Below are 18,026 nucleotides of genomic sequence, written 5' to 3'. Positions count from 1 at the left end.
ACAGCTCACGGCAACGCCGGATGCTTAACCCACTGAGCAAGGGCAGGGATTGAACCCGCAACCTCATGGTGCCTAGTCGGATTCGTTAACCACTGCGCCACCACGGGAACTCCTCCGACTCTCTTTCTTCTAAGAGCAGCTGTCCTTTTGTTTATGCTGGACTTTCACATTTTGGCTGTTGGTTTCCACCAATCTGGGTTGTCCCCTCACATTTATGAGCCAGAGCATGTGGGCTGATCAGGCTCTGCAGCCCGGGAGCAGGTGTGAGGCACAGGCAGACAGGTGGGGTCAGTTCTGACCAGCGGTGCAAGGTCGTGGGCAGGCTGGTGTGCTTCAGTGACAGCCTTCACGGTCAGAGCTGCCTTTCCTTGCCACCCATTTATGTTTTCCTGCTGCCTTGCAGAAGTCTGGGCTTCCCCATCTGCACCCTTCTCTTCTAAGCATCAGCACCCACATCAGGATTCCCTCCCCAGGATTTCCCCGTGGTGCTGGTGGTGGGGATGCCACGGCCAGCTCTTCTTGGACATGTCCCTTGGCCCGAGGTGCCTGCCTCCCACGCTGCCCAGTGGAGCTGGGAGCCGCCCCATCGTTACTGCAGTGCTTCTGCCCTCCATAGCTTACAAACCCCAGAGTGAGGCCCAGGCTGGACCACCAGAGCGCAGGTAAGCAGGATGCAGGGTAGTTCCCCTTCTCCTCCCCAAGGCCCTGGCAAAGCTCGATAGTAAGATCAGCACATTTCTAGCATTTTAGTGTTGGAAAATGTAGCCAAGCATCCCGATACCGGCAAACCACTCCCCAATACTAGGAATAACATAAGACTCCCCCTCCAACAAGTAATTTTCTTTCCAGTTGCCCCTTCTGTGCTTATCACCAGCTTGATGGTCTTATGTGTGTGTTTGTCTTCTGCCTCCTCCTCTCCCCCACCGGAGGGTAACATCCTTGGAGGGAGGGTCTTACATTGCCCCCCTGACTCTCCAGAGCGCTCATCAGGGCTGAGCAGGCAGCAGACTCAGCAATGAAAGTTGGGGACTGGTACGGGGGCAAAGCAACAAGCATCCGCATCATGAAACTGGTTGGAAGGAACTAAAAGCCAGCATTTCATACAGTTGGGCACCGTAAGATGGGAAACACGGACGGCATTACGACCTCATGCTAGAAAACCAAGAGAACAGTCTGGATGATTACTCCAGCTAATGGAGAGGTCGGTAAGACGGCTGGATATAAAAATACAAAAATTGGGCGCTTCCTTATTTCTTACCAATTAGATGATATAATAGACAACCCCCCCCCAAATATTAGTCTCACCATGTCCCTCCCAAATTATAAAGCCACAGAATGGATTATCAGGACCCACTCGGGATCTATTCTAAATGAAGAAAAATGCTAAACTTTACTGAGGGATACATAAGAAGCTTGAACAAACCGAGAAAGAATTGTGTTCTGTGATAAGAAAATCAATACAGTTAAGATGTCAGCTCCTCCGCAATCAATTCACAGATGAACAGCAAGGCCAAGAGGATTATTTTTAGGGGGAGAGAGAAGGTTTCGAAGTTATTCCGAAGTTTATTGGGAAAAATAAATGGGTGGCAATAACCAGGAAAAGCTGTCAAAGAATAATATGGCACTCGGTTATATATTACCAGATATAAACTGAGTCGTGAATTTAAGACAAGGTGGTCAATCCTTAAGGTAAGACAATGTGGAGAAAGTAGGTCAGTGGACTAAACACTCAAGGCCAGAAACACGGCTAATTCGACTAAATGAGCCGGTTATACAATAAAGGTGACAGAGTCAGCAGGAAAAGGAAATGACTCAACAAGGAGAGAGGGACAATCAGATGTATTTGAATAAGAAATTTAACTAGATGTCCTATTACGCATAATAGACCCAAACAAATTAAAGGAGGATTAGACATTAAATATCAAAAAAGGGGAAAAAGAGAGTTCCCGTCATGGCTCAGTGGTTAACAAATATGACAGCAACCTTGAGGACGCAGGTTCCATCCCTGGCCTTGCTCAGTGGGTTAAGGATCTGGCGTTGCTGTGGCTGTAGTGTAGGCTGGCAGCTGTAGCTCTGATGGAACCCCTAGCCTGGGAACTTTGTAGGCCATAGGTGTGGCCCTAAAAAGACAAAAACAAAACAAAACCAACAAACAAAAAACCCCAAAAAAATAAAAAAGGGGAAAAGGAAAAATAAAATTATGAAATTCACAAATACACATATATGAATTATGATCTTATTTCAGGATTATCAAGGGCTTTCTCAATAAAGCTGAAACTATGAAGTACAAGTCCTATGACTTGATTATACACCACAGAGGAGGAACCTCTATAATGTAAATAAGACTCTAAAATTTAAAAAGCAAATAGTAAACTGGGGAAATATCTGCAAAATATGTTACAAAGTGTTAATATCCTTAATATACAAAGAGTTCTTACATATCAATAAGAAAAAGACAAGTACCTATGCAGCAGTGGGCTAAGGTCACATCTAAACAATTACAACATAAGAAATACACACTACCAATAAACATATGAGATGTTCAACCTCTCTACTAATGGAACAAATCCAAATACATTAAAATTCGAGATACTTGTACTGTTTATCAGATTAGCATAGATTCTAAAAATGTGTAGAGCTGAAACAGGCATTCGCTTTATGGAGGGGAGAGTATTTTATAGAAAGCCCTTCTGGAAATGAATTTGGAAATAAGTACCAAGAGTCTTATAAATGCTTGCATCTATTGATTGGGTCATTTCCCCAGTGGACTTTTACTCTAAGGCATTAGTAAGTTACACACAAGGATTCAGGTACAAGGGTGCGTCAGGTGTATGACAATGAAAAAACTTCTAGACGGTAAGGCACAACACACTGATCCACTTCAGCAACGCTGAGCGAAAACCAATAAAAAAGAAAACAGCATGACAAGAAACAAACACGCTCAGTGAATCCGAAGCTCTAACACGAAATGGCAGAATTCAAATGGGTTCTGAGTGGGAGAGAGGGTGAAGGAGTGAGTTCAGTTTCTTTGGCAAATAGCTCTAGAATAACGGACTCCTATTTCTAATTGAAACTCCATCACTTAACAGTAGCACCGATTTACGGAATTTCATTTGCTGTGTTAGACTCCTTCACACGAGGGAGCTCTACAAACCGTGAGGTGGAGGTCACTCTTGCTGGACGCCAGCCGAGGACACCCCTTGCAGGCTTAGCCCAGGGTGCCACGTCCTGGGGCGCCCCCGTGACCCCAAGGCACTTTCTTCCCCCAAAGTGGTGCCGTGATCCTGCGGACGTCAGATTCCCACTTCCGAGCCCTTACTTGGGATCCACAGAACACGACAATCTACCAGACTCCCCAGGTGGGGATTTACCCCGCTGAGGGTTGAAAGGACGTGCTATGACACACTGAGGGTGTGACCATGGAGAAGGGCCCCCACTGCGCCCCAAACCCTCCCATTCATCCGAGAGCAAGAGTCGTAACGAGAGAGCAATTGGCCTCAGAAAACTCAATCCCTGCGCCAAGGCCCATGACATAACCGCTCCGGGGACATGATGAGGTTCATATGGCGATTTCGTATTTGCTGTTTGTTATCAAACGTTCCATTTCCCTTCGGCTGGGAAGTGGCAGTTTAGCCCCAGAGGGGACAGATCTCAAGATGGAGCTGAAACTCCCCATCTCACAGCGGCCACGCCTCCAATCCATTAGGACTCTCCCCAGGTGCCTGCAGGCTCCCACCCTCTCCTCTCACCCCACCCAGCAGCCCCTAAGCCCCGGGACAGGGCCCAGCACACCTCCCTGGGCCTCCACACCCCCCAACGTACCCGACTAGGAGCTGCGGCCTGGCGCCCGCTCGTCCGCTTGCCTCCCGCACCTCCCCAAGGGTGGACACTGGGTCTTAGCCTCCTGCGTCCCCAGAGCTGAGGACCGTGGCCGGCACACATTAGAAACGTCACAGGTTTGCTGACTTGAATAACTACATGGACAGATGTGACGTGACGGGTTAGAAGGGGAAGCGGAAAGTTAGTTGGTTATAAGGCATAACCAGCTGCCGGGCATAGGAGTTCTCCATATCCACTGAATATGCACAATTCCTGGCGCAGAACAGGTGCTCTGTAAGCACTTTGCATAAAGAAAGAAAGTCATGAAGACATTAGCTTTTTATTTACTATGGAAACATGTTTTTGTTTCCTTGGGTCCTTTTCTGTCTTCATCCCAGAGGCAGCACTTCCTCCCGAAAAGGAAAATTCAAGCATCTCTTAGAAAAAAGGTCAGCAGGTCCTGAGACCCATAAAGCAACCGTCTCACCTTTCTGGAATGGACTAGCGTCTCTGTTATCAGGAGGCCTCCTTCTGTTTGATGAGTAACAACAGCTGATGTTTGTTCTGTGCTTTGTGAGCTTCCCCAGCACTTGTGCGAGATCTCACCTGTCACTGCACCTCTGTGACCTTGACGGGCCAGGCAAGATCAGCCCAATATGCTGGTCGGGGGTGGTCCAGTCACCTGCCCAACGCCATGCCACCCTGGGCAGAAGAATCCAGGCTGGTGGACCCCAAATTCTGTGTCCTTCTTATTACCCTGCTTTTGCCAACCAATGCCATCCGTGCCACGGAACCGTGCGGTCAGCATCGTTCTCTTAAAAAGCATTTAATGTTGCAGAAAGGGGGAAATGGGGCATCTTTAAGCAGCAGAGGCACATGCTAGAAATGACATTCACTGTGAGGCAATCAGACGCAGGGTGGAAAGAAGAAAGGCGGCAACTGCGAAATTTGTTGGAGGAGCTTGAGTTTGTTGGTGGGAGGGCTTAGTGGTTTTTCCCAGCTTTTCCCCGATGATGGATCATGGGGAAGGAGAAGCCAGAGCACACTTTGCCAAGACTCTTCACAAAACAGAACCACCACACTCTGGAGGGGTTACCCTGCACACCAATGCCAGGACTTTCTCAACGCGTCTACGTTGAGAAGACACTAATTTTCTCTGATCCTGGATGAACAACAAATTCGCCTTTAAAAGAGAATAAAGAACACCAGAGTTGCGTTAAAGGATGACACGACAGTTACAGTCCAAAATTGGGAGAATGTGACTTTTATACAGGTCCAATGGTGTCCTTCAAAACTTGCTCTAAATGGCTTTTCCTTTTTTCTACACAAAGTCATTACACAATACTTAACGCTAACCCTTGGCACTTTCACAATGAACTCATGTTATTTAGAAGGCCCTTAACCCCTGCGTCACGTGTCAAACTCAACTTTCAACTGCCCAGCCCTGGAAGAGCCCAGTGGTTTGTGTAGCTGTGCCACGGTTTGCTTGCTGGCAGTCATGAAACCCCGGGGTGCAGGGGAAAGAGATGAGACTTGTGAACCTTAGCCTACAATGGACCGGCTAAAGGGTCCACGTGATCCGAAAAGCTCAGCACTGTCCCCCAGCCGGTGCCACCCATCACCGCGGTGGGACTGGATTGGTCCCCCGTGTCGGCCATACGCTTACCTGAATTTGGTGAGACGTGCAAGCTGCTCATGTCCTTGGCCAGGCCGTTGGTTTTGGGGCTGGAGATGGGCGCGCAGGCGGACGTGGCTCGGGGGGGCCTCTTGCCTGGCACTTTCACAGTGGTTCTCAGAAGATCGATCTCTTTGCCATGAACGTTCTGCATGTAGTCCTGTTCAAAAGGTTAAACACCCAGGAGAGATTAAAAGGAGGACCTTTTACAGTCGAGAACAAGATGTGCTATTAGACATCGTCAGTTCTAATCCCACAGCCCTTCCCGGGTGGCAAATGATTTCAAAACAAGGAGGTCAAGATCTGTCTCCCATGGTGACATCATCATGACAGCGCCATCAGCGCCGCCCCCGTGTCCTGAACCAACCCAGGCCCTGGAAGTACTGGAGACACGGAGATGCTTCCATCCAGAGCCGCAGAACCGGCTGGAGACGGCAAGGACACACGTGAAAGGCTACTTTGTGAGCAACAGCTTCTCAGGTGGGATCTGAAGAACGTGGGCTCTTCCTGCAAGTTGCAGGTCAAACTCCAGGGAGCAGGAACTGTTCTGTAATAAGCTTTTCGTCTCTGACGGCAAGACCAGGAAACGTCTAGATCAGACTGAAGTTGTCTGGGGGGAACCCAGGTGAAAGCCCTAAGAAAGAGGTCAAGCATTTTGTTCAGGGCCAAGGCGACGGCTGCGGGGTCAGTGGGGTTGGCGGTGGGAAAACATGAACACGCAAGGACGGAGGTTAACAAGAAGGCAGACTGTTTATACGCACGCGCTGTTGCTCCAGGCGGCTCCCCATACGCGGAAAAAGGACCCTGCTGCTCTCTGCGCTCTGGAGTGAATGACTGGCAGTTACCATGGAACTAAAGGGAAGCCTGGGGACACAGTGACCTCTTTGTGTCAATCGACATGGACGACGGCGATGCTGAAGAACTGGCTGGTGAGCAGGGAAAGAGGAGCAGGTCACTGGAAGTCTGGGGGAGGGCCCTGCCTGCGGCAAAATAGGAGTTATTGATGCTTTCATGCCTTTGGGGGGCAGTAAGCCCCCTTGAATCTGCAGGCATTTCATTAAATCAACACTGCACATGAAGAAAGGATATATCCCATTGAAATCACTCTTGGGTAAATAATATCGCATGTGTTGGACGCCTAACCAGGAAATGAAATAAACAGGGCCCTTCCTTGGCAGAATCTTGGAGGATTCCTCTTAGAATGTAAAAGGAAAAAGCCAATACATTTGTACTTAGGATAAGCAATAAAGTCCAGTCATCTAATTTTAGAACAACTGCCAAAGCAACCAACGTGCAGGCCGCAAGGGACCAAGGGAGGTTGGAAAAACGGGCTGTTTCCTTGTAAATACTAATCAACGGCGTTGACAGACACAGAAGGAGAACGAGATAAAGATCTAGAAGCAAACTGCGTGGGTCAGAGGCCCCGTCCGTGGGACGAGGAAAGCCGGACAAGGTGTAAGACAAAAGCTTCCGAGGGCACAGAATGCTGGAGAAGGTGGGGGGAAAAGGGAACCCTCCTACACTGCTGGTGGGAATGTGAGCTGGTGTGACCACTACGGAGAACCGTATGGAGGTTCCCTAAAAAAAAAAATTAAATGTAGAACTACCAGATGATCTAGCCATCCCACTCCTGGGCATCTATCTGGAGAAAACCATCATTTGAAAAGATACAGGCACCTCAGTGTTCATGAGAGCACAAGTCACAGCAGCCAAGACATGGAAGCAACCTAGATGTCCATCCACAGGGGATCGGGGAAAGAGGACGTGGTACGTACATACAATGGGAGAATATTCAGCCCCAACAAAGAATGAGATCACACCCTTTGCAGCAACATGGATGGACCCAGAAATGATCATACCAAGTGAAGTAAGTCAGACCGAGAAAGACAAATACCATATGAAATCGCTAATCTGTGGCATCAAATAAGTAATGATACAAAAGACCACACAAAACAGAAACGGCTTCAAGATTTCAAAACCCAACTTACGGTTACAAAGGGGAAACGCTGGGGAGAAGGGATACATTGGGAGATTGGGACTGACATATACACACCACTGTCCACGCACCCGGAGGCGTTTCAAGGACCTACTGCGTGTGTAGCCCCGGGGAATCTACTCAATACTCCGTAGTGACCTAAATGGGAAAAGAATCGGAGAAGGAGTGTCTGTGTATAACCGATGCGCGCTGCTGTCCACCTGAAACTAACACAACATTGCGAGCCACCTAATAAATAAAGAGAGGGAAAGAAGAAGAAGAAGAAGAAAAAAGAAGAACCAGAGGAAGCACCTGCCTCGGCACGTCTGCCGTCAACTGGGAAGCCTGGCAGCAAAGGCACTGATACCCCTGGGCTCGCCCAGCTGCGCATTTAATCTCCCAGGGTGGCGCAGGGAGGGACGTGGGCCCGGCAGGCCGGCTGGGGTCACCAGGGCCCGGGCGTCTTGGAGGAGAGCCGTCAAGGGTTCGGGGAAAGGAAATGGGGTTTGCGTTGAGCTGGGAACAGACTGAAGAGTCCACTTGAATGAAGACTCTTGGGCCGCCCCCTCCCCCCAAATATAACCCACGATGAAAAAAACCTGTGGTTTTGAAAGGCTAACCAAGGATGGGAAGAGAGTCATCATTAAATGACGCTGAAGCAGAAGGCAGACGGGAGGAAACGCAGGGCTTCTCGTGACCAAGGTCATCACAAGGACGGGAAGCAAGAAGCACAGGGAAGAAGGAAGGGGGCTTTGCTCAGGGCAGGGCCAGAGGTCAGGATCATCCAGAAAAAGACTGTTCTTCACCTCTTGAATGGACTTCCATTCATATCTGCCGAAAATACGCAAACTCCAGGTGCGAAACCAAAGTTTACGCTTGTTGATGAGGAATAACAGTTACTCCTTTAAAAATATCAACTTGCTATAACTTTCTTCTTTAATGCCAATTCTTAACAAATTAAAATACAATAACAGGAGTGTAATTGAGCATTTATGGCTTATGGGCTCTAAAATGAGGCTAATCAGAGAGTGACGGAGTCTCAGCATGGTCTCTTTGTTAATAGGCATGTTTTAACATACAATAACCAGGATATTTTATTTAAAATTATTGTAGAAATGTACCAAGTGTCAGCTCCCTGGATCTGAATGCGGGGACAGAACTCATTTATCTTCGGCTCAGCGTGGGCTGGGGGATCTGTTTTCCTGCCCGAGTTAGGCTTTGAAAGTTCAGAGGAACTAGGTTTTTTGCTTTTTTTTTTTTTTAATCGGAATGTACATCTGGCAATTCTTGGATTTTGAGCCCCTAAAAAAATTTTAAAGAAACTTTACAACATGCGTGCCCTCATTCACAACAGCCTTCCAGCTTGGTGCTTTCGGAACAGGTGGCTATAGAGGAGACCCGCGAGTCTGGAGGCTTCTAGCTTCTCCCCAGAGAATCGACACCGAGTCTTCTGTTTTTGAAAGGACTCGTCGTTTTCATCTCTCCCCAGCTTGGTACTTGAGGAATTAAAGCTACAACTGCTAAACATCCTGGCCTCCTCAGAAGTGGGACGCGCCGCCGCCTGACGGTCTGAGGTAGGGACCTCGCGGGGTGAAATAAAGCCGGCACGCTTGATTTTGATATGCAAATGCGACAGATACTACCCTCCTCCGTGTTCCTGGTAGAAAATGCTGATGGAGGATAAAAGGGGAAAAAACCCTTTAACAAGGCATGAGGGTAATTCAAAGCCAAGTACTTTTAAACAGCACTTAACAAGTCCCGGGGGCCCACTCAAGAGCCAGGCCCCCCAGAGGTACCATCTCCGGCCCCTCAACAGCTTGAAAAAGTAGTAATTGCAAACCTATTTGCATTTTTCTCCTCGAGTTGTCCGTGTTCCACCGCGTGGATTATTTTTTCCAAGCGGGCTCCAGAGCAGAGGGACCGTCCCCAAACGGGCGGCTATGGCTCCGTAACTGCAGTGCGTCCCCCTCCCGCCACCCTGCTCCGGCACCTTTGCTATCCCCTGTTTTTTACATTTTCCTCCTAATTATGTTGCATCTATTGCCGTACACTTAATTAGCTGCATTAATGTGATTTCTTTTCACATAGTCAAGCAATTAAGAGCTATGATTGAGTTTCATTCAATTAGCCTCAACAAACATGCTAATTGATGTCCCAGATGCAAATGAGGTGCACTGAGAAGAAGCTGCTAGCAATTGAGAGCCGTGGCAGAGACCCACAGCTTTCAGCTTGCTGACAGAAGCACCGCTCGCCCTGGCGCCCACCGTCCACGGGGCTGCCTTTGGAGAGGGCTCGGGTCCCCAGTGTGTGGGTGGGTTACCAGATGCCCCCCCGCCCCCATAGGAGACTTCATGGATTTGCTGCTGCAATAAGGTCGTCCTAAAAATCTCGTGGTCACTTGTCACTGGGCGTGGGAGGTCATCCTGGGTGACCCTGAGCTCCGGCAAGGACTGGGGTATAAAGTCATCAAAATACAGCACGCGGAGCTCCCTGGGGGCCTCGTGGCTACGGATTCGTCATCGTCACTGCTGCGACTTGGTCACTCCTGTGTTGCGGGTTTAATCCCTGGCCTGGGAACGTCCGTCTGCGTGCAGTGGGCGTGGCTGTAAACATTTGTGAAAATTAAAAAAAGCTTTTTGTCAACTGCAGGCGTTCTCCCCAAACGGCCAACAAAACATTAAGTGGGTCTTGTCGTGGCCACCCCAGCGCCCTCTGTGTGCGTGACGGCCTGCGGGTCTCGGGAGATGGGACTTCATCTTCGTCAGCTCTGGGGCAGTTGCCACTGGAAGTTAAGCTCAAAATACAGCAATCCATCACCAGTCCCTAAAAATACTCTCCCTGCATCGATCCGCCCTGCCTTCCAACCCTTTGTGACCTTTGGCTGTGTGGTGAAGGATGGTGTCCTTCATGGGGTCACAGGGAACCAAAAGCAGTTAACAAGCTCTGGAAGCGAAACCAAAATGCATCAGTGATGTGATTGGTGTCTCAAAACGAGATCATCAGGAGAAAATACACCGTTTTGAAACTCTCTCCAGGTACAGATAGTGCAATCAGCATCACTCCAGTTTTCCACACATGCTTTTTAAAGGTATTCAGACTCGGCATTTCCATAATTAAATGATGGAAAAAACTGTAGAAATCTCTGTCCCCATCAGGCTTTCTCAGTAAGTTCTGGCCGCTACCTGTGCATAGGTGTGGAGAAACGCACTCCTTTCCATCACTATGTGGTGCTGCTGCCTGGGTGAGACAACTGAGGACACCCTGCTGCTTGCTTTGTGGGTTTTTTGCTTGTTTGTTTTTTGGGGTTTTTGGTTTTTGTTTTTGTTTTTGGCCAGGGCTAGTCTAATGGGGTGTTTGCTTGTGGCACAGACGAGCTTAGCAATCCTCAAAGTGGGGTGGTCCACACCCCATCAGGCGGCTCACGCGTTCAATGCCATTTTCAAAACCATTCCAAGACGTCGTTTGCTTTCTACTCGGTGTTGAAATTTGCGTGGATGGTGCCAAGTGATGAGAGCGATAAATACGGCTGGGCCCGCGGCGGCGGCAGCACCACCGCACTGGACGAACGGTCATCTCATCGCCACGCTCTCTCAACACAAACAACAAACAAACAAACGGTTCCGCTCAAGGATGTTCTTAATGAACACAAACAAAGCAAGCTACTGGTTTTTCAAGATTCCGCCCGCGAAGCTTTCTAACTTCCTGGGTGTCGCCTCGGCGAGTGCTATACAGAAGCATGTGTGCTGCAGCCTGGAGGCGGATGCAGAAAAGCCCTGAGCCACATGCTTCATTCTTCATTCCCAGGCTGAACATACCTCTCGGGTGCTGGGAAAGAGGGACGATGTCACACATTAACTACGTTCGGGCTTGGGTATTTGGCAGAAATCTTCTTCACTTTTTTTTGGGGGGGGGGGGCAGATATTTTCTTGAAAACAAACAGGGTAAATACTGCAAGGAAGACACCTGACGGCGGGTGTGGCCAATGACAGAATTTGAGCTTTCCAGGGACAGCCAGAATTTTGAAACCGTGTAGCTTCCCAGTACCTGGAGATGCTCATGGCAAGATGGTGGTGATGGTGACGAATGGGACTGGGGGTCATCGCTCGACGAGACGTGTCCCCACCTGGAAATCTGCATACCCCAGTTAAACAATCTTTTTGAAAGGACTGATGCATGGCGTCACATGCACGGATAAAAGATCGTTCAAAGAGCAAGACGGCCCATTGGATCTTAACGGCACAAAGCAGGAAAAATTCTCGGAATCCCTAAGCCTTAAGAAATGGCCACATGTCACGTTTGGGTGCAGCACCCAAGAATATCCACATCTGAGATGGCTACTAAAATACTCCTCCCTCTTCCAGCTAAATATTTCTATACATACGATTCAGCCATAAAAAAAGAAGATGATGACATTTGCACAACATGGATGCAACTAGAAATTCTCATACTAAGTGAAGACAGAAAGACAAATTCCACGTGATATCACTTATATCTGGGATCTAAAATATGGTACAAATCGACCTATCTACAAAACAGAAACAGACTCACTGACACAGAGAACAGACTTGTGGTTGCCAAGGGGTAGGGAGGAAGGAGTGGGAGGGATGGGGAGTTTGGGGTTATAGATGCAAACTCTTCCATTCAGAGTTTGGTCCTGCTGTACAGCACAGGGAACTCTACCCAGTCTCTTGGGATAGAACACAATGGAAGATAGTATGAGAAAGGCAATGTATATACGTGTATGACTGGGTCACTCTGCTGTGCAGCAGAAACCGGCACAACACTGTAAATCAATTACACTCTAATAAAAATAAATTAAAAACAAATAAATCCCTATGAGAGTTTCTCCACAGACTTTAACCCAAACAACATGTCACAACAGATTGAAGGCAGAAACAGAAGTGACACTCCAGCTCTCCAGTCTGACATTAAAGACCTTTGAAAAAAAAGAAAAACTGCTCCTCTGCTCACCATTTCCTTCGGTTTTGGAAAATATCTTTTTCATAAAAAGTGTGAATTATGTAATATTATTTTTATTTCATTAAAAACTTTTTGGCCAAGGCATGCAGCGGCTTGATACGGGGTCTCAGCTCCCAGACCAGGGGGATTTTTGAGCCATAGTGGTGAAAGTGCCAAATCCTATCCACTAGACCACAAGGGAACTCCCTATTTTATTCAAAGCTCTAATGTGATACTCTGTTTAACCCACTATCCAAAATATTACCATTGCAGTATGCAGTCAGTATAAAAATTACTGGGGTTGGGAGTTCCCGTCGTGGCGCAGTGGTTAACGAATCTGACTAGGAACCATGAGGTTGCGGGTTCGGTCCCTGCCCTTGCTCAGTGGGTTAACGATCCGGCGTTGCCGTGAGCTGTGGTGTAGGTTGCAGACGCGGCTTGGATCCTGCATTGCTGTGCCTCTGGCGTAGGCCAGTGGCTACAGCTCCGATTCAACCCCTAGCCTGGGAACCTCCATATGCCGTGGGGAGCGGCCCAAGAAATAGCAACAACAACAAAAGACAAAAAGACAAAAGACAAAAAAAAAAAAAAAAAAAAAAAAATTACTGGGGTAGTTCACCTTCTTTTTTTGTTCAGACTCCCCACAATTTGGTGTTTATGTGAGGCTAACAGGACAACTCAATTCAAATGCTAAATTTTTATCTCCACACTTGATCTATATTTATATTTTTAATGAATTACATTGCATACTGACTTTTTCTGTTTTAATTTTTAACACGATAAACATCAACAGATATACTCCACAGACACAAAAGCTCTTCCAGATTCCTCAATCTTTAAGAAGGTAAACGGGCCTTAAGGACCAAAGTTTGAGACCTACTTGTCCAGTTTGATGCTCACAAAACAGCCAAGGGTTCTGTGTGCACGACTTTACACACACAGCTTGGGGAAGAGCCACAGAGCCGGGCCGGGGCAGGTGTGAGATGCGGTCTGCAGATCCGCCTGTCTCCTGGAGGAAAGGGAGACCTCAGGCTGCCCTGCTGGCACTACGCCTCACCAACGCCCAGGTTCAAGAGCAACAGCAGTTTATATCAATTCTGCTTTTAAGAACCCTTACTTCCGGGCTCAAAAAGAGTATGCGAGAGAAGTCACTGTTAGATGCTCTGCTGTTGCCCAACTCCACTTAATACCATTTTCAAAAGGAAACGAATCCAATACAGGGCTAATCCATAAGGACCTACACCATCTCACCCCTTCGAAGAGAACAAGCAAACATTCAAGTCCAACATACGAATAATAAACAAGAGCCTCATAGGCAATCATAGGTAGGCATGGAGGAGAGCGACGCCCTAAAAATGCCATGAAAAATCTTCCGCCCCATTCCCTTCAGATCACCTAACTCCTTCTTGCCAAAGAATCACAGTAACAGCAAGGCAGGAGGACGTTTCAGAGTGAAAAGCCTCATGAGAAGCAGTTTCCTGTCCCAAGGCAGCCAACAGAATTCCAGCATTTTGCTTCTGGAGCTGCTTCAGAAGAGCCCTTGCCCGATGCATGTCAACCTGACCTGGAGCCCACCTCAGGAAGGACCGCAGCTGCTGGCAAGTCATACGTCTAGTGGCAACTGAGTCAAAGACAACACCTACGACAAACGCTTCACTGTTCCTGAGACACGGTAACAGAGAGGGTTGGTGAAGCATCCTGGAGGATCCTGGAGCATCACGTACAACGGGGAGCTCGACCCTACAGAACAAACCTCTCCGCTCACGTGCGACAACAGCTAGCATCCAACAAGAGTGGGTTCAAGTCCAACATCGGCCCAGGGGGATAGGTTATTATAACATAAATCAAAATAGCAGAACATTCCAAATTGAATTATGAAGATACCTCTTGCTCCTTGATTGTATCTGTCTTGATTGACCTGGTATATTGAGCCTTACGCTGCAAGAAAGATTTTTCTCATTTTAGGTTAAATTGAATATTACCCCGTTGTAACCCATGCGTGCTCAAACCCAGCCTGTACAAAATGAATGTGTCGGAAAGGGAAGCGGCTTCCTGTCTTCCAGGCCAGCGTGAGTGAAAGTTCATGACGATCCACTTCAAGGAGCCAGCATCTTCCTTGGCTCTGAGACTATTTTAAAAATTAAATGTGGCTTGAAACAACTGGACCAGTGTTTAGATCTTGGAAATCCTCAGTTATGTAGGAACATTCACCGTGCTGATGGTTAGAGCTCTCCGAAGCTCCTTAAAACTTCAGTGGTCACGGGATGAAACTTCAAGGAACAGATTTTTAAGAGCACACGCATTTGTCCTCTGAGGACACTAATGACTGCGGGACACGAATGAGGGCTATAAGCTTTTTTTCTCTTTTTTTTTTTCCTTTTTAGGGCTGCACCCATGGCATATGTAAGTTCCCAGGCTAGGGGTTGAATCAGAGCTGCAGCTGCTGGTCTACGCCACAGCCACGGCAACGTGGGATCTGAGCCACACCTGTGACCTACGCTGCAGTGTGGCAACGCCAGATCCTTAACCCACCGAGTGAGGCCAGGGATTGAACCCACAACCTCACAGACACTAGTTGGGTTCTTAACCCTCTGAGCCGCACTGGGAACTCATCAGCCTTTACTTCCCCCTTCTATTCAAGGTAGGTCAGAAAAAGTCCCACTTCCGTTCTGGCCCATCACACAATTTAAATACTTTCCTAATTTCAAAACACTGATTAGGCCCGCTTAGAAGTCTCATTGTTTGTTTATTTTCCCTAACACATTTGCTTCTTCAGAAGAGAGTCTGCTTCCCTGATGCTGTCTACGGCCTGCCAAGGAGGGTTACAGCGATATCACCAGATTCCTTTCAAATGAACAGCAGTCGGTCCCCAGATGACCACGGTTTTCTGGTTGCCTCAACTAAGGAGGGGGCGTCATGCTGCTTACTCATCTTGGATCCCCATTTCTGCATCTTTATTTTTTGTTTATTTATTTTTTGTCTTTTTAGGGCTGTACCCTTGGCATATGGAAGTTCTCAGGCTAGGGGTCCAGTCGGAGCAGAAGCTGCCAGCCTACACCACAGCCACAGTCACAGCCACAGCCGCAACAGATCTGAGCCGTGCCTGGGACCTACGCCACAGCTCACGGCAATGCCAGATCCTTAATCCACTGAGTGAGGCCAGGGATCGAACCCGCGTCCTCATGGACGCTAGTCAGGTTCGTTACCCACTGAGCCACGACAGGAACTCCACCCATTTCCACATCTTTTTAAAAAAAGGGAGGGGGGAATAATAGTTCTTGCCTCATGGGGCTGTTGTCATGATTAACTGAGATAATATATGAAGTGCTTAAAGAATGCCACAGCCCTTAATAAATGATATCAGCTCTTACTGCTTGTGTCCAATAAAAGCACTGAAATATTTGCTCTCTCATTTTACGTGGGCATTTCCCGAGGTAGACGTGCTGTCCCCACGTGCAGTGGCCATTCCAACGTGATCACCCATGGGGGTCACAGGCAAAGCTATTTTTCACTTCTCCGCATAGGGAGACAAGTCTTGCCCTCTGCAAACACATGACATTTCCTACTTTTTCTTCTTCTTCTCCCTTCCCTCTCCCCCTTTTTCTTTTTCCTTTTTTTCTTTCTTCTTTCTTTCTTTCTTTTTTTTGGGGGGGTTGGGGGGACATGTATAGGGGAGTCAGACATTTTTATGGCAACACGTTGTCTGGAAAAGATGCAAAACAAAATTGCTAAAATGCAAGGGAGAAAAAATAAGGGAGAAAAACAAAAGGCCCCCTTCCCTTTGCTTATTGAGTTCAAAGGCATAACATCCAGCACCCTGCAGCAAATGCGAAGCTACACTAATTTTAAAGCCATAAAACGCTATCAAGTGCCCTGCGGGGCAGGACTCCACTGAAGCTCGTGGCACCTAAATAAGATATGGTTCATTTACTTCGCAGCTTAGCCTAATGTAATCATCAGCAGATTTTTAGCCTAGAGTTGTAACAGGCAAATAGCCGATGAGGCCAAGGCGGCACTCCCAGCCATCGCGGGGCCGCCGCTAGATTGCTGTTGATTAGAAAATTTTTCAGTTTTGACAAGCGCTTAATGAACATAAATCGCACCTTGATTGGTCCCCATGTGGGGCCACAGGCACACCTGAGAAGCCGTCCTCTCTCCACCTCCACCTCTCCCCACCTCCCAGGACCTTCGCCACCAGCCGGCACCCGCCTGACGGCGCAGCAGGACACATTTCTGAAGCCTAACACTGACATTCCACCCCTGGGCCCGAGCGGCATCTCCCCTCCGTCCCCCACGCCCGTCCTCTCCCACCGAGAGTTCTCGTGAGCGACTCCCTGGCCGTGAAGGTAGTGGATGGTTTTGACTGATTCACCTTTTCACAAGCATTTCCAGCCACCTTAGTCGCACTAAAAGAGCCCAACGTGGGAAACAAAACAACATGAATTGGGTGTAAAGGATGAAACCGCATGCGGTACCCTGCTAAGTCAATGTCCCACGACCCCACGGGAAGCTGAAAGACGCAAATCCACAAGCTACGTGGTTAAATCTGTGCATTGACAACAGCACATACACACGCCCCCACCTTTTCTTTAAGGAAAAGCAAGAAGCAGAATAATTTTCAACGTAGGAAAACAAATACGTTAGGTAGGATCTGGGCTCGCTGGTGGTTTAATTTTCATCTTAGAGACATGACAATGGTATTTGTCTGGTCTTGTCCTATGTAGGGTCGGGTTGCCGTGTGTCATCAACATCAAGACAACTCCTACCACGGGGAGCAGGCATTCTGGCCATTTTATTTGCAAAGCTGAACGCTTTCAAGCCCCGAGGGCTACATAAAATAAACAAGGAATTCCTTAGGGCAGAAATAAGACTTTGATAAGGAACTGCACATTTTTGCGTGTGGGTAATAGGTATGAGTTTTTTCAGGCAGGAGTCATTTATTTTCTTAACAAAAGTTGTAGAAATTCCCTGAAAGTGTTTCTACGACGGTGGCAGCACAAGCCATGGGTTTGGAAGCACGGACACATGGGAGAAATAACTGATGACATCTGAAGCTGGCTGGACGAATGCCGGAAATACTTCCCAGTCACCTAAACAACAGACAGCCCGGGTGGGCAGGTCTGGGCAGGTGTTTTCACACCACGTGGGTTCCAGACCACCAATCAGGCTGTTCTGTCTCCATGATCTACCAAGTTCATGAGTGAGCCGGGGAATTTCCCTGCGGTGTCTCTCAACCCAGGTCCTTGCTAACATTGGGCATTTCTCGCTCTCTCTTTTTTTTTTTGGTTGTCTTTTCTAGGGCCGCACCCACGGCATATAGAGGTTCCCAGGCTAGGGGTCTAATCAGAGCTGTCGCCACTGCCTATGCCACAGGCACGCCAGATCCGAGCTGTGTCTGCAACCTCCACCACAGCTCACGGCAACGCTGGATCCTTAACCCATTGAGCCGAGGCCAGGGATCAAACTCGCAACCTCATGGTTCCTAGTCGGATTTGTTAACCACTGCGCCATGATGGGAACTCCAACTCTATCTCTCTCTCTTTTTTTTTTTGGCCTCACTCAGGCCAGGGATCAAAGTTCCTGGGCCAGGAATCGAAC

General features: G+C 48.1%; 1 protein-coding gene across 11 annotated transcripts in view; it reads right to left on the bottom strand.

Annotated features, from left to right (window-relative positions):
• The window catches only part of AGAP1 (ArfGAP with GTPase domain, ankyrin repeat and PH domain 1), a 556,723-nt gene that overhangs the window by 187,347 nt on the left and 351,350 nt on the right, over window positions 1–18,026 (bottom strand). For all 11 annotated transcript variants that reach the window (XM_021075538.1, XM_021075539.1, XM_021075540.1 and 8 more), the window contains one exon: window positions 5,486–5,654. In XM_021075538.1, the coding sequence (XP_020931197.1) occupies window positions 5,486–5,654 (169 nt within the window). The remainder of the gene's footprint in view (window positions 1–5,485; window positions 5,655–18,026) is intronic.

Source organism: Sus scrofa, chromosome 15 (genome assembly GCF_000003025.6).
Source record: "Sus scrofa isolate TJ Tabasco breed Duroc chromosome 15, Sscrofa11.1, whole genome shotgun sequence".
Taxonomy (NCBI): Eukaryota; Metazoa; Chordata; class Mammalia; order Artiodactyla; family Suidae; genus Sus; species Sus scrofa.
This window is presented reverse-complemented; position numbering and strand designations above follow the sequence as displayed.